Here is a 25,743-nt window from a genome sequence, read left to right on the forward strand (position 1 = left end):
ATACCCAAGCAGCGCTGTGACGAGGAGGCTACGTACAGAAAGAAGTTGACATATCTGGGTAGCCCATCGCACTCAGTATATGCTTACCCTTTAGTCGAGACAAAGTTTCATTCAAACACGCAGAGAGTGGGAAAAACACAGGGAACAGACGTGAATACGAGTTTTTCAGTCATGCGTGGACTGATTGCAATCGCAGTGAAGCCACAGCCTATAACTTTTAAGCAAACTACTCCACATTCATGTTTTTCTGTGGTAGTACTCGCAATATTGCCTTCTCTCATACCTCAGAGTGACGTCTCCCTCTTCTGGTGTTTCCTCTTACATCTAAGTTTTATACATCCAACGTACATGATCAGACCGAGTTTTGAGCTTTGTTCATCTCTGTCCAGCGAGTCTCCGCTCTTGAACCTCCGACAGGGCCCGGCTACCGCTCAAGAAGGCAACAGCTCCTACGATAGCTGCTGCGGGCAAAGTTTGGAAGAGGTTCCAGCTAGTGTAGTATAGGAAAAAAATGCCCTCCATGGCCAGTATGGAGCCATAGAAGAGGCCATGCGAGACAGGTGCGTTGCCAAGCGCCTTGCTAAGATGATTAGCATTTGCGCCCAGCATAGCCCACGCGCCAAGCAGGATAGGTAGCGCAGCAGCAACAGCAGCCGCGAAGACAATCGTTATGATCTTGGGTGGAGACTTGGGGTCATCGCGGAAGATGTGGTGAATCTCAGATTCGGCGGCGTAGCGGACGGGCGGCGCGGGGACGCTGAGGGGGACGCTAGGGTCGCGGGTAACGGCGAGATCGAACGCTTTGCTCTTGTATGGTGCGGAAGACCCAAACGATCCGATGACAATCGATGCGACGATAGGCTTCTCAGAGGTCAAGAATTGGTGGGGTAGGTCTTTGTGAGACTGGAGATGTTAGCTGTGCTGCCAGCCATTGGCACGTACAACATACCAAATCCACCTTTCCCTTGCCACTGTCCTTCACGTTGAATACAAAAGACTCCTCCAAGCCCATCGTTGGCTCAGTCAGAGTAAGGAACGCCTGATGAGGTCGCTTCGCAGTGCTTCCGTCGAGGGTTGTGAGGACAAGCTTCAACGTATCGGTCGCGCCCAAAGATACAGATTTACCCAGCGGTGTTGAGGGACTCAGTCTGTATGATAGTTAGTCCTGCAACCATTGCACCGAATGCAAGCTTGAGCTCACTTGTCCTTTGAACCTCCGCCAACACCAGCACCTTTGCTGGAAATAGTCACGGTAGCATCTTCAAAACTCCAAGAAGAAGCTGCAGACACAATGGCCGCGCCCGAGAGTAAGAGGGAAGAAACAAAACCTTGGAGAACCCTCATCGTTGCTGATTCGGAAAGAGTGAACGCGGAGCTGTCAACGCTGCGCCGACACAGACGTAAGCGTGTCCTTTGCCAAGACTTTGGGCGGCATGTTCCGGCGCTAGTTCTCCATGCTCTTCCTCAGCTTGGCTACTACAGACTTTCAGCGCCCATTGTTATCGCGACCAGGATGCTAGGTCATCTTCTTTTTTTGTTTTCAAGCAAGTAATTCGCTTCGAGTTTCTCTTCCTTCCTATGCATTTACATCTATGGCGAGCAAAACCTGTCAGACTTAGTACATCGGTCAAACTACGTTGTGGTCACCAAACATATCCAGGAAGACATCATTCTCGTCGTTACTGTCTCAAAGAACTGCTCGTGTATACAGCCAATGATATTTGGTGACATGTTTCCTACGCTACGGTATTCTCAAATCTCACTCAAGCTTCCTGTGACGTATCCTCTAGAGCGTCTTCTTCTAGAGTGACCAGATCCACTATCCAGAGAATATTGAGTACCAGTTCAACCCAATCTCTTTGATCGTTTGGAAACATTTTCATCCACTCATCCTCGATAGCTACCAAACAGGACTCATCTCTAACCCTGTTCATTTGAGGCACCACATCTCTATACATCTGCCAGAGCCGAGAACCTCGCATCGACCCCAGCGTCCCGAGGATAGCATGTTTCATACTGTTTGACGCAAGCAGATCCGAAGACGTGTCTGCAGCCCACGATATTCGTGATTTCTAGTGGCATGTCGAGCATTTCGAAGGCGAGATTCTCGCTGCCGTAGGGCAATTGGCAAATGACACAGACGTCGTGCGCTTCGAACAGTCCTAGTGGCTTGCTAGTCGTATGGGTTGCGATGGAATGATCGTATGTCCGGGGTGTATCGCACTGCTCGCAGCATGGCGTTGAACTTAAGGGGGTAGAAAACATTGCTATTTCGAGTCTGGACAGTATCATGGCAGACGTTGGGGGTTGACTCAGAGAGAACAATGAACTGAAGTCACAATATATAGACCACTCTTGTTCACAGCAAGGAGGTGAAATGTTGTTCTCTCTGTTCAATGTCAATTTGAAGTGGCGAGCGGCAGTATAGACAAAATGTGAATATGTGATTGGGTATGATGTGTTATTTTATGTTACAGTTCGTGAAGTGACAGATTGCTCATGATGGAACGGTCCCAAATTCCCAGACCATACTCGTACAGTGTGCAGTATATATACAACGAGGGTGTGTCGTTCGAAGGGCGATATGCACTCCATTTCGTCCCTCTATAATCCTCCTCTTGAAAGCAATCCTCGTGATGCTACCATCTCCAACCGTAGCTGCTCTTTATGGCCTCTCATGTTTATTTTCCGACAGTCTGATCCTTCAGCTCCTTTGTCTTCTCAGCCACCATGTCAGTGACACCTTTGGCCTCTCCTGCTGCTCCCCTCGCTTTGTTGGCCATCCTCTCCTTCCAGGCCTTGTCTTCCTCGTCTCGCATCTCCAACTCCTTCAGCCACCTGTCCCTCTTGTCCATGCGCTCCTTCTGAGCAACCTGCTTCTCGTACTCCTTGCGCTTCACACGATCCTTTTGCCAGTACATATTTCCTGCTACCAGTACAGCGATTGTGAAGGCTTGAGCATATAGACGTCGGCGGAAGTACATGTTGGTCATCTTGTGGTCACCTTTTCGCATTGAGCGGGTCGCGCCGACAATGGCCCAGACGGTGAGACCGCAGCCGAGGGGAACGAGGGGCTCTTCGCGAAGGCGTCTCCATATCTTGTCGATGGTGTTTTCATTGTAAAAGTCGCTGAGCAAATCGGTTAGTAGACGAATTCCATGTGCACATGATTCAATGTCTGAGTCTCTACATACGCATTCTCATCGAAAGAAGAGGGAAGCGGCGCGCTGTTGGGAGGTCCAAAAGACATGGTGGGTGGTATGCAGATGCGGAGGTGGCGGAGGTGTCGCGTGGGTATGTGAATAGAGTGACAGGTTCTTTGCACGAACCTGCAGTCTTGGAGCACAGCGCTATGTGTGGATGCGCAAACTGAGGCTGTACAGAAGCTCTGGAAGCGCTATCACACGTGCAGAGTGGGTTGTGTATGGCTTCAGGATGCGGAGCAATCGATTATCTCACCACTTCGGCCATCGGCCCTTCCTGATGTTCCAGGCCCGATGCGCGCAGCTGTACCTACATCACCAGAGCTTCGCGAACAACGACTGCCTGGGTCAAGCATCTCTACCAACACCAACCTACCACGTCGCCTTCAATGAGAGACGGGGCGGCAGGCAAAACTCCTCTCGCTGCGCCATGAACGATGAGGCCGAGTCGTCTCGAGCTCCACAGCGCCAGAATGATGCTGCATCCCACCTGGCCGATCTGGAGGATGCCTTAGCACGCTTTGAAGAGGCTGAACAGCGCGAGAAGGACAAGGCAACCAAGCAGAGAAGACTGGATGCGAAGAGGAAGCGCATCCAGATGTTGGGCGAGCTTCTGCGCGACCTGGACATGGTCGTCTACCTGGAACTCATCACACTCTACCACTTGGAGTACGCTTACCACTTGCACACTGCTGCTGCTTCTTCTTTGTGCTAACCATGGCCGCAGCTGCTCATTCTTCTGGTTTCTGTTCAAGATCTTTACACATGGCTTTCTACTGACGCCGATCCCCGACACCGCGACCCTCACCCGCCCACCAGACGAACCGCGGCCTTTTCTGCCGCTACTCCTGTTTTCGTTTGGAGTCAATTTCCTCCTGCATCTTACATATCCCGCGCCTTCGGCTGGCGAGGACACCCGAGGCTATCTGCATGGCGGCTTGATGATAGACTTCATCGGGCAGCAGGGACCCACGAGCAGGTGGAAGCTTGGGGCCCTTGACATATGCATCTTGTTCCTGCAGCTCGTTATGGTCTCGGTACACGTCAAGAGGCGGGAGCTGAAGAAGAAGCTAGCGAAGCTGTCAGCTGGTGGGGGTGCACCAAGCACCACTACCACCACCACCACCGACACCCGAACCACGTCAGACTCGGCAGCGGTGGATGACAACGCGGCCCGGGACCAAGATGCCGATGACGAGGAGCGAGGTGTGCTACACCGAACCGATACTTTGTCGGATTTGGGCATAGATCCCGACAACGAGGAGGATGCCCTATTGCCATCCTCTGAGTCTGGCCATATGGACGCTGTTGAACTTCTCAGTTCCGGTCAATGTGTAATTGGTGACTTTACCCTCATCGATACCCTCCTTCAGGAAAACAGGGATTACTCGGCTTACCGCTTGACGCGCACCGAAAGCGGCAACAACGACATGCCCGAGACGCTGCGGCGGCTCAATACGTTGCGAACTCGGTTCGGTGTGGGTGGCGGATGAAGCAAGTAAGACGTTATCTTATCATCGCCTTACTCCGATCCACGTGCTTCAAGCATCTCCGCGGTGACCACATTGCTGTGACGTTGCATGCATATTATCCTAATGAAATATTGCGTGCAGCGGGGGAAGCCTCCGTGTAACCTATGCACGTTCGGCTCGGCTGCCCCCACGCGTTCCTTCTCCGTTGCCATGTCGGTTCAACAGGCTTATTGCATGCATTGGTGGCGCCAGGGATTTTGGACCCCAGTAGTATGCATGCAATGCGTAATTGTGTAATGGACCATGTGTGTCAAACAGATCACGATCATCTATGCATGTTGAACACCGACCTAAGTCAGAACGGTAAAGGGGCTTGTGTGGCGGGGCTATCACATCATTATGCTATGATCGCGTGTCAAAGTGTGCATGGTCCCACTCTCGCTCGAGACAAGTGACATGTAACGAAGCGAGACTGTTGGCTGGTGCTAGGACGTCCCAAGATGCTTGCCAAAAAGCACCCATAATACTGCGAAAAGCGCCAAAACCGTGAGCACCGGCACAGCTGCATTATGCCAATCGCCAGGAAACTTCATCAGCCAATACATCCAGAAGCCGAACGCAGCAAGTAACGGAACGAGATGATATACCGCCATGAACGCAAAGGATATCGCATGCTCAGCCTCTAAGCCGCAAGCAACAGCCATGGTGTCGTCGGACTGTATGTCAAACTCGCTCTTTTTCTTTGGAACACAGCGCAGTCTGTATGAACGACAAGGCAGGCTCACGCAATCATGCCACGGGTTGAGCCATGACCATCTACAATCTATATCGCAGACTTTGGGACAGACCGCGAATGTCTTGGGAGAGATCATGGGGTTTGTGCCTGGTCTTGGGTCGTACTCGTAGTCGTTCTCGAAACCGGGATAATCTGGGAGGTCCTCGCCTTGGGAAAGGACGCGCCCGGTATCAAACTTCTCCAGCTGTAAGAGTTAGACTTGTGGTATTTTACAGGTGTAGTAATAGAAGACGCGGTACCTTTACGAATCGACAGAACCGGAAGCGAAATGGTGATGCGAGCCGTTTGATCCAGTTTCGATGCTTTCTGTACCGTGTTTTGAGCTCACGAAAGAACATAGGATCATTCAGCAGAGTTGTGATGCTGATCTGTTCAACTTCTAAAGACCACCGCGACCCTTGCACGGCAAAAAGGACGCGCTTTGATGGATCTGAAGAAGTGGCTGCGAGAACCGTCGCTGATTGACCAGAAGTTTGTGGTGATGAGTTGTCGTTGTCAGCTGCCAGAGAGTTAGTATCAGTTTTACCAGTAGTCTGAGAGTTGCTCCTTGATCTTGGTACCGTAGAGGCTTTTGTGGGAGTATAGCGTTGACTGGCTTTCGATGATACTGAAGAGCTTGACGATCGACTAGCAGCGGACCTGGTCAACGTTGCTGCAATATCAGGTATGCGAAGGGTCAAAGGCCACCAATCCCACTCTGCCATCGTATAATTCTCGAAGAAGGCCTTGGCCTTGTTCAGGGGAGACGTGTTGTTCATGGAAGACGTGTTGTTCATGGAAGACAATTCTATAGTACCTTTCGGTGCAGACGCAATGGCCTCCCGTAGTGGTCTGCGTAAAGTCAAAAGTGCGAGATCTCCACTGAGAAGGTCTAGAACTGTAGTACAATCGGATTTCACTTTCTCGGTCAACAAAACCTGAAAGAAACTCGTGTCTGCTTGCCTGTCCGGCGTTTGGCCCTTGGGGTCTAAGTTGCAAGTGTCGACATCTTGCAAGTACTTGACAATGTCTAATACTATAGGCGTACAGCCTGTTGTCATCTGGGAGCTTAAGTGATGTTCAATGCTCTTGTTTTGGACACTGTAACTCCAGGACAGTAATTTGGAGTACTCAGTAACGAAACAACCCTCCCCCAAAACAGATAATGTGTATGTCTGGAGCTGGGGTAGGGCGTGATTATGTTGTAGTATGCCAATGCAGTCATCGTCTAGGGCAGTCTGTCTAAGTCTTGAGGGTTGAGAGAGCCGGTCAAGGACTTCGTGGAATTGAGTTGTTCGCTCTTCTGAGTGAATCTTGTAGTCCTGCTTATTCGAAACCGTGAGTGACGGCTTCTTCGAGAATACAAAGCGCTGCAGGTTAATCTGAAGTAGCTTGAATGCTGTACTCTGGATCAGAAACTCTCGCACATTTGTAAGATCATCGAAGATGGTCTCGTCGACTTACGCATCTTCATCTGATGGGTCCTGATCATCATAGTCCAAGGGCAATTGTCCTTTTCCTCCATCTGCATCTAATGCGGGTGCATGGCCCGGTTGGTATCATTCTAATATTGCGTCCGCGATGTCTCGTACGTTCAGTGCCACTAAACGAGCAGCAAGAGAGTCCAAGCGATCTTGTGCCTCGTCTTTTAGATTTTCGGAGAATGATTTTAGCAGCCGTCTGAATGTGTTCCCAAACTTTCGTGGTCCAATAGGGCCATATATTGCAGTTGTGTAAAGTGGTTGAAGAATCCCGTCATCTCGAAATATGGAGAGGACCTCTTTGGTTGCTATCGCGATTTGTGTTACCAAATACCCACTACTTTTCAACATTTTACTAGCAGATGAAGCAAGTGACGGAACAGAAAATATGGAATCATCGTCAGACAATGTGACTGATACGTCGTCTTCATGATCGGAGTTCGTGAATCGACCTTTATTGTATGGGGGCATGTCTAACGTTGCTTTCCGTGTACCTGGTTTATCTTTATCTTCTGTATCTGTTGTACAGGTGAAAGGCGAGTCTGAATCTTGGTCAATGCAAGACAATCCCTTGGGTATAGCGCCAAAGCCCTTGAAAAGATCTTGGGCTTCAGTTTTATTAGAGACATCTGATAACTTCTCTTCGCTGGTGTACACATCACAGTACTCCACAGAGAGGCGACGCTTGCTTAAGTCTCTTTCATGCGATGGAGTAGATGGCCAATCAACGATTTCACCGTCGCGCGACTGAGAACTTCGTTTGTTTGTCGATTCTTGCTCAACTTTGATCGGGTGAGACCTGCTTGTAGAGACCAGATCCGTTCGCGGAGAAACATGATAAGATCTGTCCATACCAGTGTAGGGCTCTCGTGAGTTATAACGTATACTGCGTTCGACAGCTTTGACGAGACTTTGGACTTCTACATATCCGGTAGGCAGTTCGAGGCGAACCAACTTATTGTCTTCCTCAATAGTACTGTAAATTTCGCCATCAGGTTTCATGTATATGTATCTATGATTCACAATGTCAACCACTAAGCTGTTGCCTCAAAGCCATCGACTTACCGGGCTATTTGTTGGGCTAGACCATGGCCCACCTCACATAGGTTTTCCTGGTTGAGATAAACTTCGTAGGAATTGTGACAGTATGCACATTTCCGAGCATGCAGCTCGAAATGGTAGGCCGCCCAGCTCTCCGCAACATTCACAGGGCGAGAAAAGCTGTCTACGGGATCTTTGTAGAAGCCAATAACTCGATCGTGTGCCATTGGCATGGTAGTAGAGCCTTTTCAGGAACCATATTCTCCAGACCCCCCCTGTAGTTAGTGGTGGTTGAGCTCGACGAGCGCGTAACCCCGCAGCGGTTTGAGCTAAAAGCGTTCACTGACTTTGATTGTCGAGAATTGTTTAGATGTAGCGACATAGACACTCAGAGGTTGTTAGCTACGTCGGCATCTTGCAGCACATCTGGTACAGGATCGTTGGTAAAGCCAGGCGGATAGAGAGGCGTCGAGAATCATCCACTTCGCTGTTTTGGTAGTACGCTAAGCCGTATCGATTCAACTGTCTTACGTACATTATCTACTTCAACCACCAATACTCATCACCGTCGCAGTGGCCTTATACCAGCGACGGTATTCAAAGGCCGTGTTAGGACGGCCTTGACGACTGGTGTGTATGCAACCTTGTGGCTGTTCCACGCGCCTGACTTTCCTGCACAGATCAGATCATGCCTACATTCTCCCAGAACATCCATATGAAAGATACAACGTCGACTTGCGCATGTCCACACAGCATTGCACACCGATGAGAGCCTCATGGGCGCCAGTTTACTAAACGACATGCCGCCCGTCATCAGCCGTCACACCAGTGGCGAATTGTAGTGTCTCGCGAATCTCCGTGTGTGTGAGACGGGCCTGTTCGTTCCTATTTTGGAGAGCCTGTGCTGTCCAATATCTGGGTTCATCTAACGACATATACAAACGGTTGCAGCGACATGCACAGCATGCGAGATCTCACGGGCGGGTAGCAGTGCCGCTTGGCTGCAAGTCTCACATTGCGTGCGCAAACGTGGCGTGAGTACTCCTGTACAGAGGCATCTAGTGGTATGTACGGAGTGGCATACTGCTTCCGGAAACAATACTTGTCCGTGGGATGTTCACCGAACCTGATTGTGAAGCGGGATTAAACGGAGTCGACGCGCGTGTATTCTCTTCTACCACCCACCCACCAAAAGCATCGCCTATCGCGCCATTATCTCAAAGCGATCACTTGTGCGTTGTGTCATGCATATTAATTTCCACATGGCAAACATGGAATTTAACAAAAGCAAACCCATTATGGAAAGTTTTGGAGGACCCTGCATGGCCATTTTCGTGTCGGTTGCCCTTTTGTAGCGATTCGCGCGAGCCGCGTTATGCTCTTGCTCCCCCCCCCCCCCCAAACTTAATCTCTACGGGACGGAAAGCACTTGTGTCCTGGGTGCCGAGATGCGATTTTGTGTGGGGTAGATAACATAATCTACAAGGTAGTGAAACCGATGAAGACGATGAGCCTCCAACCGTTCCCATATGCGTGTGTTGCGTCCCATGGCCTCACTTGTGACCGCACTGCATGCTTGCGGATGACGCACGCCTGGTTGAAGGGCGGGTTAGAACGGAACAACGGATCGGAACGTCCAACGACGCACCGAAACCCAAAATCCCTATGATGGTTTATTCGCCTCAACTTCCCATCTACACCTGCTAAGAATAGTATGGGGCCACATGTCCCACCCCCTCGAAACGGACGGAGAAGATGCGTGTGGGGAGCGCAGCGATTGGCGGGCATCCCTACCCTGCCCAATCCAGACTTTGCGTAGAATTATCTGATTGGCAGGGTCTGCTTTTCCTGCGAGTAAGATGTCTGATATGATATGATATGCAGCGCGGGGCAACACGTTTGCATCCCCGTCCCTTGTCCGCATCGCATTTCTGGAAGAGACTAGTGCGTCCACGTGACAGTATTGGGGATGCGGGTCCTCGTCACGTCCTTGGATGGCTGTCACTGCTTACATGCATGGGCACGGTGTGTGTTTGTGTGTGTTGTACCGCGTGGCTTGCATGGTTGGGCTCTGAGTGCAGAGTCCTGGGAAAGGCGATGCGCATACCGGGCAAGGATGATGCTGGCGCAAGTGCATGCGGGGCCCGGCAGTGTGGTTCGGCGATTGGACTAGCTGCATCATGAGGTGTGGGTATGTGCGGGATTATGGAACTGGCGAGGGTGCGGTGCGTTATGTAAGATTTGATAGTGAAGCTGAAGTTGTCATTCCAGCAGTCCTTGTTGAGAGAAAACATGAGTAGATGGTGTCTACCTTGTCTGTACATGACTCACTCCCTGGTACCTGGTACCCATCTTCTTCTGGTTCTTGGTAACCGTGCCAGTTACGAAGACCACCTACCTAGGTATATACAGTAGGTAAGTCAACGACGAGTCTTCTTGTAACAGGATGTGTAGCACCAAGTTGTTGCAATCAAGTAACTACCTACTTAACATCGGTTGTGTAATTCGCATCGAAGACCCAGCACTTGCGCATATAGTTGGGTGGCAGAGAAAATTCTACCCCGCACTCTCGCAGGTTCCTCGAAGTTTTGAAGGTGCGAGTATCTGTGCTGTGGTACGGCAACCAATTCTGTTCAAGTCGTAGGACATCAGAAGATCTGTTCTGAGCATTCGACGAATACATGAAGGCATGGTTTGATTGCTGAGGTGAAGGCGATGCTGTGCAATATGTGCATGATCTGTCTGCGACCGAAGGCGCAAAAGATTACAGTGCCTGCCAAAGCGCTGCATCTACAAGGTCATTGAGTCAGTCACACAATCCGGTGAGCGTTTTAGCTATGCTTGCTTTGCTGAATGTGATACATTGTCATGTGGTAAAGCAAATATTGCGCGCAGACGGAGGAGCGCGAAATCAACGCGTGACTAGGTAATTTGATAGACACACACGCACTGCCGAGAGAGACATCGTTCGCGCAGCGCAGATCGAATCCCGTACAAAAGACGTCGATGGTATTGCATCAACATGACAGGAAGATACGGTGTGAATTATAGGTACACGTGTCGAGAGTCGGTCATCTGGATGTGGGTGGAGCCCCTAAGTCCCGCGGATGTACATCAATGGATTCCATCATGCAAGTCAAAGAAACATCAGCTGTAAAGGCTGAAAAAATGAGGAAGTTAGTCCGGATACCGCGTCCCAGTAGGGTATGGCACCCCGCGACCAGCAACATGACTAGGTCGCGCGGTGGTGGTGAAGCAAGAAACGTGAAAACACCATCGGCAGTTGCATAGAAGCAATCAAAACGTGCTTACGCAGCCCGAGATATCTATCCTGTCTTGCACGTTCGGCCCGAGTGGCGAACAGAAATCGGGTAAGCACAGCAGAGGCTGATCATGGGCTGGATCCGCTGCAGCATGCGCAGTTTTACAGCCTTGTTACCCGCCGCAGAGGTAAACGGTGAGTGCTGATCTTATACACAGTTCCCTTTGATTGGGCGGGTATCTGTCTCCACTTGCGGCATGTCATCAATTAGTACCCATGCACCACAGCGGCTCTGCCTAGGTAGTTCTTCTTCACGACGTAGGATCACGGGACAAGCGGCTGGCTCGTGGGCAAGCTAGGTTGTATCCTTGCAGCACATTCTGCAGCGTGGAGACTTTCTTAGTGCTTCTTCTTGTATGCCCACCCGCAACTTTGTCGCGAGTCAGCATCACACCGGATGCTGGTAGCGTTCGCGGACGTGATGGCATCGAATCGAAGGTGGAGAGATGGCGGTGAAGATGTTGCGTGCGTCGTGCGCGCTTCGGGGGCCCGGCAAATCTAAGGTTAGGCCCGATGACGAGGATGGTGGTCAAGGGCATGTCGTGCATAGAGCGGCACAACAGTTAGTCTTGAAATCCGTGAGAGTGTTGATTGGGTCATCATGGAAAAGTGAAGGGTCGGATTGATTAGCGATATGGATAATACGAATGCGACATCGTTCTTTGTTGTGCTGCCTTGGTGCAGGGCTGATGTTCGGTTGAGCAGCTTGCGATAGGTCGGCTACTCCCTGCCTGTCTTGACATGCCTTGTCATGCGAGTGTCCAAGACCTGCAGGGCGTCATAGTGTCTGCCTGGACATCATTAACAACATGTCAGTCCCTAGTCTCGAAGAAAAGGCCGTCGATATTCTATTTCACCGTCGACTTTCCTATTGAGGAAACAATGTGGTAGGCAATTCTCTGGTCAGCTTAATGCAGCTTCCGCAATTTGGAGAAACTTCTAATCCGGCCGATTGCGGTATCCTGTTCCCTTGATCGCTGTACGAAGTAAGATGTGCACAAGAGCGGGATAGCTACTAGTTGGACCGTGCTAAGGAGGTGGCGAGATTCGGACCGTTTTGAGGAAGGTTCAAGCTACTGCGACTGTGGGACGTTTTGTGGTGTGGTAAAATCAACCACCGGAGAAGTTCCACTCGACACCGTCAACACCGGGCTTCTAAATAATATCCGCAGAGTTCTCAAGCTAGCGCGTAAGATGACAGGAAGACGGGCGTCCATTGAAGTTTAGGATCAGTAGCGCACAGTGGCGGACTGATAATACAATTCCTAGTTGAGAGAAGTAAAGGGCCTCAACTATAGAGGCGCTATAATGCCGTACATAAAGTTCCGGCGTGGGTCAGAGAATGCGCCGAATCGTCCAACGGACCGCGCCGGAGGCGTCTCCGGCATCTAGTATGCGAAACACGGAAGTTAAATTCTGGCCAGCTCACATCCTCGGCTGCTTTCCAGCACGATGGTCAGGTGGCTACGGACCTCTCTGACGGGATTTTGTGGACTGTGCGCAGTAGAATCAACATCGGTCTTTTGAGCGCGAGGTTGTGATTGTACACGTGTCTGCGTAGCCTACAATAGTTTATGCCATGTGGGCGCCTTTTCAACGTGGCATGTCTGGTGACATTCGAGGGCGTACGACCAATGCTACGCGCTTGTGAACAACGTGAAGCACTTTTCTGAAACAAGAGAAAGGCATCATAACACACTCGGGCACGGCAGCCTGGACTTCGCGGAAGACTGCCGACCTGCTAAACCATATAGTCTGGGAGTCAACGTCCATCGCTCCGGGTCGCTTACCTACGGTGAGCTTTAAACTTTCGACGGATACCTTAACCAGAGACGCTATGCGCAAAATGCGGGTTGTATGATGTGAAGGCGTCAGTTCTAAGCTCATTTCTTATCGGCCGTGTACAGCACCCTGAGGCTGCACTCGGTATGGTTCTGGCCTCATCCGCTAGGGCCGGTTCCTGATATGGATTTTGGAGAGTTGACGGCGGCTTTTCTTAGTTCGTCATCCCACATCCGAAACTCAGTTTTGATGACCGTCTGTTTTCGAACACCGTAGCGGAGATAGGCTCGTTGGTCGAATTTTGTGATACGTTGGGCGCATACGAACGTGAGATTGTGATTTGGATTTGCCAGGTGCCCTCGCAAAGCAAGTCTCAGGGTGGAAGGCCAGAGGGTAATGGGTTTGAGAAACAAAATACATTATCCGCGAAGGCCTAGGCAGTGGCGTTTCTTAGATTGTATCGAGAAAGACACCATGTAGTTTGATATGGTAGATAGTGAGTGTTGGAACTAGTTTGTACAACAACAGGCGTTTCATTCTCTTTGGTGTCCGCGAGCGGACAAATAAAACAATAATGCTGCCCACGAAGTGGTACGTATGACGAAGTATTGTACATTGGCGAAACGAAGTTCCTCAATCCTGGTACGATGATAACGATGACAACGATGACAACCAAAACGTCCGCGAGGACGGAGACATCTAGATGCAATTTGTCCATAGTATTGATAAAAAACAGAAACGAGAAGCCATAGGGTATAACGCAGATTTGTGCTCGCAAAATTGCAGAAGCTGGAAGAAACCACCCGCGCGATGTGAAAGATGCATCTTGGATACAAGTTTCAGAAAAGTAATATAGGAGTAATGTGATAGGATAGAAGCATCATTGCTTCCCTCCCTGGATCTTCTCTTGGGTTCAGGTGCGGTGCTCATACCGATTCGCCTCAGGAGGAAATGAATCGCGATAGGCTGGCCGTTTGGCTGTGGGCTGAGGACCTGCGGACTGTGCCTGTTGATGCTGTGGGTACTGATGTCCCTGAGTAGGAGCATGGTTCACTGACCCAAAGGTAGATGCAGGGTAACCACGTGATTCATGGCTAGGAGCAGACACATCGGTGTGGTGAGGACCGACGGCCGGATGGTAGCTGCTAGTTCTTCTTCGAACATTGCGCTCTTCTTCGCGCATCTCTTCCTCGTAGCCGTCATAAGAAGCTTCTGAGCCATGCCCGGTGGTAGAAGACGGTGCCCGTGACGGCGCTACCGATACACGCCTCAGGCGAGGCGATGGTGGTCGGGTGATGTGACGTTCTGGCTGAGCTTGCATTGCAATCGATCTCCAGTAATCTCTCTCGGAGCGATAATACTCAGCATCTTCATTTGAATCGCGGACGTTCTGCTCCAATCTGGATATGCTTATAGAGGCCTCACGTTCCTTCTCTTTCCTTCTGGCACGGAAACGTGCGGAAGCACCAGCGTTACGCCTTCTCTTCTCATCAGCACCCTTGGAAGCGGTCTGTGTTTCTACTTGGATATTGTGCAGAGACCCATCCTGGCTCTGAATTGTCATGAGCTGGACACTGCTCTGGTTGGATGGTGCCATGGCTATCATACTATTACGCTCACTCTCCATGGATACAGATCCCTGGCGGGAATCGTGAGTAGGTGTATGTCTACGCATTGGTCCATATTGGCCTTGGGTACTGTTGTTGTCGTATTGACTCGACGCAACGGAGGCGGGCTGACTGTAAGGAGAGTATTGTGCGATTGGACTAGCACTACCAGATTGGGGGAAGTTTACGCTTGGTCGGCGGATCTCTGTTCGCATCATGTTCGGTGGGGGCGTCGGAGCTGTAGCTGGGAAATAGTGCGTCCGGCCGCCAGCTGGAGGTGTAGGTAAAGCAGGCTGTGTTGTCATTATTTCCGAAGGACGGGTACTTGCAGTTAAAAAGGGCGACTGCTGTGCATCGATTGTACCCGTGGGTGGGTTCAATCTGCTCAAGCTGTGGGTCCTGATTCCTTTCTCGGGGTAGAGAGACCGTATTGGAGGACGCTCTGGGGGCTGGAATGGTCTGGCATGCTGCTGCCCTTCCTGCGTAGATTGAGTAGAGTCTACGCTGTTGGCTCGACTGATAGAGGGCAGGCTCTGGGAATTCTGTGTATCGACTGGGGATGGTGAGTCCATCTGAGAATTACTGCGTCTCAAAGCTCGTTGCTGTTCGACAAGTTCGGCCTGGGGGTTCAGAATTGAGTGGACTCCAAAAGGATTCCCAAATCTTCGGTCAGACGGAGTGGGTGGAGTCTTTGAAAGATGGCGAAGAGGTGGCAGTGAAACGGGGGAATTCACTGGGGCTTCCCGCGGACTCCTGTATGGTGGTTGCATTGGGGGATAGGATTGAATGGGTGACATTTGTGGGGTGTTCCGCTCTGAACGAGGCTCTCCTGCCGACAGGATGGACATGGAATAATTATCGCCAGAGCCCCCTTGGCCGCCCTGACTGGACCATGGGCCGTCCGGTTTTAGATCGTTGTGGTATGGGGGAGTCAAAGAGGGCTGGAAGCGTCGTGGGTAGTGAGGGAGAGGGGCCCGAATAGCGGGGAGAGTTTGAGTAGCCAGGATGACTTGGTTGGTTGGGTCGCCTAGAAGACAACCCAGAAGACGTCAAGGTAATAAACAGTCTTAGAGGCGAAAAAGGTTGTGGATGGCAGAGAATGGCGGTAGTCCAAACGGGGAAGCAGGATGACGAGGCGAGGATAAATTTCCTAGTAGGGCAGTTGAGGCAGTGTGGGGCTGACGTCCATGCTATACTAGGCGTGAGCGGCGGGCGCTGCAGGAACAAGGTCTGGAGATCAGTGGTAAAGTGAAGCGTGGAGGAGGAAATGAAGCTGCAAGGCAACGTCGAGGGAACTGGTAAAGAGTCTGGGAGTCGAGATCTGGCACGCCCGCAATCGGCAGTGGTCGCGCCAGGACCGGGTGTGATATAAGGCTTTTGCGGTGTAATAGTCGGAGGAGCGCCGACCGGGCAGCAAACCATCGAGGGTGCATATGCCCCCTGTCAAGCCTGGTCCATGTTGCGCGAGGAAGGGCAGCAAGTACATCATGCCTTGTCGGCGGCTTTGACGACGCGCTAGGCGGTGCCTTCATGCTTGCCAGGATATGCTGGCAAGCTACGCACGCACGTCTTGCGCGCTACTGCATGTTCGACAGTGACGATGCGCGGAAGCGGAAGAGAGACTAATCCCCCACCGCAACAACGCGCAGCTGGCGGCGGCGGCCAAGGAACGACGTCGAGGTGGCCGCGCCCTGCAGCCTCCAGCACTGACCTGCGGGAGACAGTCCGGAAAGACGTCCTGTCATCTCATCTGCAGCTCGCCGGCCCTCCCTCCTCCACTTGCAAAGCCCATCGGTGGCTGGCTCGCTCTCATGTCCTCGAGCCCTGCTAGGGCCGGTCAAGCCAGCGGTAGCGGGCACCGTGTGCGTGATGCGCACGACCATGTCTCATCATGTGCCCCAGCACATCATCCCTTCGCCTGCCGCTCGTTGTGAAATGAATTGTGCTCGCTCTTCATTTTGCTTTGTTGAGCGCGCCTCATTGGTAGCCAATCGCGAATTTAAAATCCCCGAAACATGCCAACATGCCGCTTGTGCCTCGCGCGCTACACGCACTGCACAAAACACGACGCACAGCTTCGCCCCGAGCTGCTCGTGCATCGATCGCCATGCTCACGCTTTGGCCAGAGAGATCGATAGCACCGCTGCTGCATGTCTCATCTCATCAGTGGGTTGCTTCTTGTACACCTGCATTTCCGACCCGGCCAGCACCACTAACGTCTCGGGACGGTCAGCGGCGGCAACGCCTCGTCTCGCTGCGGATGACAGAAGAAATTGGCTCACCCACGCCATGCAGCCACGAAGGAGCGATCGCTTCCGCCTTGGAAAACGTGCGTGTCGAGAACGTGCTCCTCATGTGGACGTGTTACAGTGGCCATGTGGGGGTAGCAACAAGTTCATGAGACGGCATGATAGACATCTCTGCCTTTGTTGATATGGATGACGGCCTTCTGAAACTCGATCGAATCAGTGACATGGTAGCCCTCGGCCTGCCGTGGTGATAACATTGAGCAATATGACTAGGATTTGGTCACAGTTCACCACGCATACCGTGGGGGTGGTGAGCATGTGGAGCGCCTCACGATACAGATGCCGCATCCCAGCACAAGATTTGTGATGGGTCTGATCGTCAGCCATGAGTGTGCAAGTACCATACACGTCGGGCTGGCATGGCGAGACCAGCATTGCGCAATTTATGGCGCCTTCGATGCGAGGTCTCGTTTGCAGCGCAACTTCGAGTTTGCGCTCAAGTTTAGCACGTTGGGCTTCAACTTCTGGCCCCTGTCGCATTGCAAATTCCGTCAGGTGTCCGCCTCAAGATCCTACAGACGCACACCATGTTAAACAGGGCTAGCTCGTGTCGTGTTGCAACAATCAGCTGGCGTCAATCCATGTGTGATTCCTGCTTCTCGAACCCTTTCCATGACAATTATACCCGAAGCACTGGTAACGTCGTGCATGTTGCAGGACATGAAAGACGATCTCTATGCCGCACATCTCATCCGCTCTTGTTTCACACTGTATAGGGCTGGAATTCGAGCAGAGGTGCAATGGCCACAACGGCGTGTATCTTGCCACCGGGGACGAGTCCTTTTTCCGGGCAATCGCGGAAGGTATGGTGCTCCTAATGACTCCAAGAGACACCCTTTGCAAGAATTGTCGAGGCCGCTTGCTTCTGGACGCAAACTGAACGCCCTCGCGAGCGCCTTGGCCAGGGATATGTTCCGAAATCGTCATAGCTTACGACCAGCGCCGTGGTCGGACACGGCGCCACAGATAGATCTCAGCCTTCGGTTGGCTGATTTTCTCCACCAGTTTCCGGCTCCAGGCTGTCGGTTGCGCGGCCAAGATGGTAGTTCAGGGGAGACTGTACCGGGTTAGGAGGTTACGTCACACGTGATGGACTAATCACATATACACGGTACAGCCGCGCACAGCGGTTGGTTCCTGTTCCAACCCGCCGGATCATATCGCCATCTCAATCTAGAAGACTGATCCAGACGAGATGAGATACGGAAATGACTCGTAGTCTCGGTGCAGTTGCACCTGTTCGTATATGGCGCCTCCGGTGAAGCTGGGTACCCAGGTGAACTTTGCGTCCACTTTTGTGTTCCTTCACCCCACCTCCCTACGCGACAGAGACGGCAAGACTGCCGTTTCCTTCCGCGACCATGTCGACATCGTCACATACAAGCTTAGCGCGTTGTGAAGATCCAGCACGCGATAATGGTGGCAGGTGCCGGCGCGTGCTCGTCGAGGCGATAATCCTTCGGCACTTAACCGATGCTCCACGATGTTTCCTCCAGGCACGTGTCCAGTCATGTTGAAGTGAAAGGGATACCCTGTGGTAGAGATCGAACCAGTGGACAATCCGCATACGGTCCAAGCTCCAGCGCGGCCGCCTTGATACTCTTGAACGCGCTCGCTGTGGGCGCTTTCGCAGCCTTGAAGTGTTTGTCTATCGCTTCCTGCACGGAGGGGCGCAGCCCAATAGGGTGTGATTCTCACGACCCTTGAACACCCGCAGTTTGCACCATATACCACAACGTAGCTTCTCACAACATTTCCGATATGGGCTTGTCTTCGCTAGACAGACTTCTGACATTTGTAGCAGATTCGTATCGAAACATGCATCATGGGGCTCGCTTCACACGCTCTCTGTTACACAAAAGAAAACCCTGAGCTGAGAATCCTTCCAGCCGCCTGCGCAAGGCTCACCATCGTAACATTTTCGCTACTCGGATCACTCTATACTATCCGCTATATAGGCCAGAAGCGGGAGATGACGTTTCTTACCCTGCTGCACATAATACATGAGGCGGTATCTGATGCACACGGATCCCGACTGGGTTGTTCAACCCAGATGGTTGTTTATCATCGCTTCCTGCTTGGTACGGTCTTTGTGCTCTTCTCTTGAATGACTTTCCGCTCGGCCTGCATCGCCGGCACCTACCACAGGTAAGCATCGCAACTGCATATCTTCCAAGACATTATACATGCATCAGATTCTCGCTGACCCTTGAGTATGTGTCCTACGGTGGTCGTGTTCCCAGGAAGACGTGCACTGTCGACTCGCACTTCCTTGTCCTTGTCCTGATCATTCAGTCTACCATGTGTCAAATATGCGTCTTTCTCGGGTATCTCTGCCATCCAATGACCGCCTGCGCAAGTGAGCTTTGACAAATGTTCGCACGTAGCCCTGCATGTCGTCCTCCAAGGCACAAACATACATGAACTTACCACCCAGCTGGTAAGCCAACACATTCAAGACCCACATAAAACAGTAGTCAACGGGTCAGTCATTGATAGCTTCCTGATGCGCAGAGCAATGGGGACAATGCGACGGAGCCTGTGTAGATGGGTCTTTCCCCTCTTGCTGGCCAAACGAATCGACGAGTGTCACTTATATGGCATCATCTGGCTTTTAAAGAAGAGGAACTACCCCCACAACAATCCTGTTTGTCAAAACATCTGCTCATCGTCCATTACATACGGAGGAACTTCAACCCAATGGTACGATACGATTTACACGGAATGAACTCCACACATGCGGGTTACTCGATGGACATTAGTAGATTAGCATACCTTTTTAGCATGTCAAAAAAACGCTAGAAGCTGCATAAAAGTTCCAGACAACCGTAGTCAGGCCGACTGTCAGTCTCACTACCCTGCTCACTACCAATTTGTCGGCGGTGATCTTTCGGCCCTTCTCACCAATATTGCGTCTCCAAGCGTACGGTAATACCCCTCCCAGATCCAGCTGTCCTTTGTTCGACAAGCACCCACAGGACGATCGAATTATCTCCTTTTTCTTTGCTCGCATACCATGCCTGTATATCCTCTTACACGCATGGAAGGCGAAAAGAAATAACCGAGAACCCTTTGTCAAAACTATCTTACCCCCGAAACCCTACCGCCCATTCCGCCACCGCTTGATAAGTCTGACCAGTTCTGAGTCAGCGCTTGTTGACTTGTACCGTGACTGTAGTACTATTGATTTGGAACCTCAACAACAAACTTTCAACGCTGACCACAAGTTTATGCAAACCTTGATCAGATTCTCAGTCGTTCAGTTGGATGTACTTTCTCTCTCTTCAAACCAACTCAGCCTTGTGAGATAGCTTGAAAAGAATGACGACACGGCCATGGACTTCAGATACGACTTCCCATAATGATACATAGAAAACATCCTGGTCTTCCCAAAAGCAGTCCCCTCACGTCTTCGGCATGGATATGAAGTTCGGCGTCTTCGCATCCTCCTTGAAATGTCATGTGAAACATATGAGTTCATCACACTCTTCGGTAACGTGCTCATGCTCGATGGACAGTATCTCGTCACCATACTCGCATACTACAGCCCAAACCTACTGCAAATGGACATGTGCCACATTCCTCTCCAAGATCTTCGGAACGACGTTCAACCAAGTCACTATGACATTGTGTATGCCTCCTGAAACCTTTTGTTCTCGTTGTCACGCGTGTGCTTCACTCGCTTCACTCCCAATTCAGAAGTATACACGCTACATACGCGACAGAAAGATGCGCTTCGGCCAGGACAACGCGAATCATCACCGAAGGTCATGACTCACCGTAGCGAAGATCCACATCTTCGGTTGCTTGAGATGCAATCTTATATCGCGGATTCGCCAACACATTCGAGAAGGATATCGGCCGGCTTCAATACCCGAACTGTGCCGCATTGCGTATCCCCACTTCCTTAAGCAAGGAGAGGTGCACTGCTTAGTTGCCGCTCCAAAATTATCACATATTTCCGCCTTCGAAGAACCAGCAAATTAGACGTAGCATGGTGTGCATAGACACGCGCTTTACATCACTTCTCATGTCCAACTCCCTCCAATCCTTCTACGCCTCGGATGCGCAATTGGTCACTGATTGAAGCAACGTGCAGAATCCTGAGCATGTAGCTCGCACGCAATAGAAGCCGCAGGGTATCGTCCTCTCGATCGATTGCGTGCGCCGGGACGTGTCGTGAGCCTTATACCATGTTTAGTCGCCGACCTGAGACCCCGATAAGAAAGGTGCGAACAAGAGATCAGCAGGACTACGCCGCACACGTGTAGATTCTGAGTAACGGGTTGCAAATGTTCCAAGTTGCGGTAAGTACAGCGTAGGTCATACACTCACAGTGGCATTGATGTACTCCTCGGTTATACTGTGGCTGTAACATCATCGTTGAATCGTAGAATGGCGTGCAAAAATGTGTCACTTGACTAGACTGGAAGGCGTCTTCGCTTGTACAATGTATTAATCCTAGCAGGATCACCTAAGTGGTAGTCTGCAATATGTCCATGACCCTGGAAATCGGGAGACTGCAACCGCTCTGGTAGCACCTCTCACTAATGGAACAATTCCATCTATTATGTCTGCTGCGAAGTTCAGTAATTAGAACCTTACGTTGAGGGTGACCACCATGTTGACCTCCAGTAGCCTTATTGAGCTCACCGCCGCTCTGAACCCGGACTGCTGATGCATCCATGATCATACAGGTAGGCGCAAGTCGTGATCGTGCAGTACACATTGTCCGCTGTCGTCTTTGTTCGTCGATCTTTGTCCTAGCAAGATTGCAGGGGTTAGCGACAGTTGTTCTTCACCATTGTCGTCAACTACTTCCTCACTTAGACCTAGTGCACCCGCAATTGAGTGGTGTCAATTACAAGGGGGTCTATCTGCATGAAATGTCGTAGAAAATTCCATCGCGCTCATGGTGCTGAGAGTCACTAATGTTACCTAGATGAACATTGGCATAATGAGTGTACTCACCAATCATTAATTATATGAGCAGACCTAAACCTCAAGCACTTCACGCGATGATTCGATGCGGAAGTCTTCCGACTACTATCAGAGCTGGTGTGGTTGTGACCATGCAGTGTATCGAGCTGTTCTTCTTTCTGCTCCAGTGATGCCGCGAGGTTAGAAGCAACAGATTGTGAAGCGCACCCGGCTCCAGCAATTCTGTATAGAGATATGCTCTTTCTAGACGTATAGGCCCAAGTGAGATATCACAGTAGATCATAGGGTGTACTCCAGAGGCCCAGAGACGCGTGATACTGTTAGATATAAGATGAGAAGCTGCTTAAGGTCAGATCAACTACAAGTCCGCCGCCCATGCCGCAGTCTTGCGATGGTCGTCGTGATACACCCTCTTCATGACCAGAAACGCTGTTGGAAGATGTAAACCGGCCTAGTCTCAACGCATCAGATACACAGAGGACTAGCAGCCTGAAAACCCTTGGTTCATTCATTATGGCGACCGTACTGAGGCTAGCAAATCCATCGACATCTCGAGAACTACTACTACAGCGCCACCCTATACAAAAGAACTCGAACGGATATAGAGATAACAAGCCTTAGTTTACTGCCTACGTTAGCTTCTAAAAAGAAATTCTAGAAAAATTAATAGCATTGTAGACGTCTAGATTCTCTACCTATGTCTAGGAAGGTTTCAACACGCTTTATTGTAGTAGGTATAAGTACTTTGCTCTAAAGAGATGTTCAGTTTTCTTCCTTCAAGGTAGTGGCGCACCGATAGAGGATCTCCAAGGTCTGAATGCGTATGAGAAGGTGTCAGGCACAGGGCAAAGATCTAGGTGCCTAACAGCTAATATCGCTTCAAGAAGTTCTGTCGTGTACCACGAGGGCCATGGCAGCCCAAACGGCATTGGAACAAAGCCTGAGCCATCATTGCTGGGAGAAGACTGGATTAAACATGCCTAAGAAGCATGTTTCGAACATGCGGAGTATTCTGATTACCAAACCTTTTGAGAAGCACTCCCTTACACCATCGAATCCAGGTAGCGTCCACTCCTGGAATTGTACCCTGAACCAGACATGCAGGAACGATACAGCAAAGTTTTCAATAGAGACTTCACTCGCAAAGAGGGTTCTAGCGACGAAGGACGAGTAGACGAGGTCGTTGAGGAACCTCTCTCAATCTGACGCTGCTGCCAAATAAGACTAGAGATGCCTTACGTGTCGACAAAAAACTTCAGGAAGGGCCAGACGGACCGACACATATCAAAATCCCCAGAAGCTGGTAAATTCAGAGACGTCGGCTAGTTTGCAGCAAAAGGCTGCGGTCAACCAATCAGCGAGAACATTGTTTCACCAAGTGGAGTACTTTAGGACGATAGCTCCCTCTGGTGAGATGAGTTCGAAACGGAAGAATAAGGTGTGTACCGATAGCAAATAACTGGTGGTTTTCGGTCCATGCATGCACCACGATGTGACTTGTGCCTCTATGGCTGAGTGGACAACCCTCAATCTCAGGTGAGCGTTAGGGGTATTGATACTATTGGCTAGATCGAGATACACACGCATGTCAAGTGTGTCGTCTTTAGAAGCCATCTCCAATACTTCAACGTGCCAGAGTTTTGCCAGTATGTATGAGCTGCTATCCGGACGGCCAGGTGCGGAAGACAACGTCTTTAGATTGATGCTGACGGACTCTCTATAGGCGGAAGATCATGCAGGCTCCCGTGCAGTGCCAACAGAAACCTTCAAAACAGCGACGAGTGCGAGGGGTTCGAAGTCGCCAAAAAGGCCAGATCACCTATAAGCAGCTTGTTATCAAAAACCAACCCAAGTCGTCCTCTGCAATCAATTGGAAATTTCGCACGATTTTTCAGAGGCTCGTGACAAAGCTACCTGCGTCTCTAGATTAGCCCTGTTCAGCCGGAACAAAGACACAACATTCCCGCTCTATCGTTAAACGTGCCTTCTTCTTGTAGGCGTTGGCGGACCGTTTAGCCGGCAAATCCTCATCATCGTCGCCTCATCAACGCGACATTTCATCAGTAATACCGCTCACTATACTGCTTGTGTACCTATCCTGCCAGACGGTGCTCTTGCTGAGATGTGCAGCTGTGGTCAGGGCGCGCCTGTGGTAACCGCACGAACGGCAGTAAACCTTGCAGCCCAGCAAGAAACGTCGCTCCTGGAAAACATATGTATTTGATGCGTCCGTGATTTTCAGAAACATCTCTTGTTTAGTTCACCTCGAAAACCATATTCCTAGTTTTTCAATTCTCCGTAGTGATTAAATCGCAGGAAGATACGTTGCGTGTTCGCTGGGCTAAAGGAAGGTTGGACGCGGAAGGCAAGATAGTGGAGACGAAAAACGGGCATTTCTAGCCTCATTGGCGGCTCATCGGGACGTCATAACGGGAAATGGGAGCGACGCTATCCAAATTGTGGTCCTCGATGAGGGCCGCCGTGACGGGCGCTTCGGGAAGCAACAACACACTACAACAACATCAACAAACTGGCGACCAACAAAAGGACGAAGAAAGCGACACTCCCACCCTGAGCAAGATTGCGAATACCTCTACAGAAATGTCGGAAATCAAGAAGTATGAGATTACAGAGGTATGTCGACCTGCATTCGTTGTTGTAGCTTCTTCAAGGTGGCGTCAGAGGGGTACTTGATGGCCTAGCCCCACTGAGGTCATACAACCGCATCTTAAGCATCGTGACAGCCAGCTTCAATGTTTGGTCAGTTGCTTATCAGACGGTCGAATTTTCGACACAAAAGAGCGAACTTCTTTCTGTTTCATAGGAACGTACATTTACTGACCATCTCCCAGCCATGGCTCAAGACATACTACTCACTAGGAGAAGGTCCTTTCTGGGAAGAAGAGACAAACACAATCCGCTTTCTCGACATTGAAAAGAAGAAGCTACTCCGCGTAGACATGTCTAAAGGCCCCTCTAGCCTGACGACCATCAAAGACTACGACATCTCCATGGGCTGCACCGCCGACATCGAAGGCAACGAAAAGGAATTCATCTTTGGCGGCAAGTATGGCTTCGGCATTGCCAACAAGCAAACCGGCGAGTACCGCTGGATCAAGAAAGTCTGGTCCGAGCCCGAGATATCAGCCAACAAGCACGAAGATTTCCGCGGCAACGACGGCGCTGTTGATTCAGCAGGCCGCTTCTGGGCGGGCTTCATGTTCGATCCCATGGTCTCCAAGTGGAGAGAGGACGGTGCTGTTTTCCGTCTCAACCCCGATCTGAGTCTTGATCGACCCATGAGCGATATCACGATTCCGAATGGCACGACATGGAACAAGAACGACGATACCATGTTCTTTGCTGACAGTCCAACGAAAACCATCTTCCAGTTCAATTTCGACCCAAAGACGGGTGAGATCAGTAACAAGCGCCCCTTCTTTACCATGCCGGAGGATAACCGGTATGGCAAGGATGCCGTGCCCGATGGCCACTGCATTGATGAGGAGGGCTACATGTGGACTGCTCTTCATGGTGGATGGCATGTACTACGTATCTCGCCTCAAGGTGAGATCGTTGCCGAGATCAAGGTGCCTACTAGCCAGCCAACATGCCCTTGCTTCGTTGGCGAAGAGCTCTTCATCACTAGCTCCGGTGGTACGAGTGGAGAGAACGGAGGCCCTGTTGACGAGCACGCGGGCAGCTGTTTCAAGATACATGTCGGTGTGCGGGGATTGAAGAGATTCAAGTTCAAGGGCGGAGCGGCTATTGAAGGTGGGAAGGAAGACGGAAAGGTTGTTGGAGAGTGAA

The 25,743-nt window shown here is 50.9% G+C and overlaps 5 protein-coding genes across 5 annotated transcripts; 2 read left to right on the forward strand and 3 right to left on the reverse strand.

Annotated features, from left to right (window-relative positions):
• Nucleotides 1-375: 375 nt before the first annotated feature.
• AA0111_g7334 (hypothetical protein) lies at nucleotides 376-1,344 on the reverse strand (the record flags this gene model as incomplete). The annotated part of the gene is made up of 3 exons (XM_028653657.1): nucleotides 376-903; nucleotides 950-1,148; nucleotides 1,202-1,344. 3 exons carry the CDS (start codon nucleotides 1,342-1,344, stop codon nucleotides 376-378), a joined length of 870 nt encoding a protein of 289 aa, XP_028505007.1.
• A 1,337-nt stretch (nucleotides 1,345-2,681) lies between these two features.
• On the reverse strand, nucleotides 2,682-3,250 carry AA0111_g7335 (Respiratory supercomplex factor 1; the record flags this gene model as incomplete). Its single annotated transcript, XM_028653658.1, has 2 exons — nucleotides 2,682-3,129; nucleotides 3,195-3,250. The coding sequence occupies 2 exons, from the start codon at nucleotides 3,248-3,250 to the stop codon at nucleotides 2,682-2,684; spliced, it is 504 nt and encodes a 167-aa protein (XP_028505006.1).
• Nucleotides 3,251-3,435: 185 nt separating this feature from the next.
• Nucleotides 3,436-4,696, forward strand: AA0111_g7336 (hypothetical protein; the record flags this gene model as incomplete). The annotated part of the gene is made up of 2 exons (XM_028653659.1): nucleotides 3,436-3,872; nucleotides 3,931-4,696. The coding sequence occupies 2 exons, from the start codon at nucleotides 3,436-3,438 to the stop codon at nucleotides 4,694-4,696; spliced, it is 1,203 nt and encodes a 400-aa protein (XP_028505009.1).
• A 9,293-nt stretch (nucleotides 4,697-13,989) lies between these two features.
• Nucleotides 13,990-15,255, reverse strand: AA0111_g7337 (hypothetical protein; the record flags this gene model as incomplete). The annotated part of the gene is made up of 1 exon (XM_028653660.1): nucleotides 13,990-15,255. The coding sequence occupies one exon, from the start codon at nucleotides 15,253-15,255 to the stop codon at nucleotides 13,990-13,992; it is 1,266 nt and encodes a 421-aa protein (XP_028505008.1).
• A 9,147-nt stretch (nucleotides 15,256-24,402) lies between these two features.
• On the forward strand, nucleotides 24,403-25,742 carry AA0111_g7338 (hypothetical protein; the record flags this gene model as incomplete). Its single annotated transcript, XM_028653661.1, has 2 exons — nucleotides 24,403-24,567; nucleotides 24,786-25,742. The coding sequence occupies 2 exons, from the start codon at nucleotides 24,403-24,405 to the stop codon at nucleotides 25,740-25,742; spliced, it is 1,122 nt and encodes a 373-aa protein (XP_028505011.1).
• Between the last annotated feature and the right edge of the window lies 1 nt (nucleotide 25,743).

Source organism: Alternaria arborescens (genome assembly GCF_004154835.1).
Source record: "Alternaria arborescens strain FERA 675 chromosome Unknown contig_16, whole genome shotgun sequence".
Lineage (NCBI taxonomy): Eukaryota > Fungi > Ascomycota > Dothideomycetes > Pleosporales > Pleosporaceae > Alternaria > Alternaria arborescens.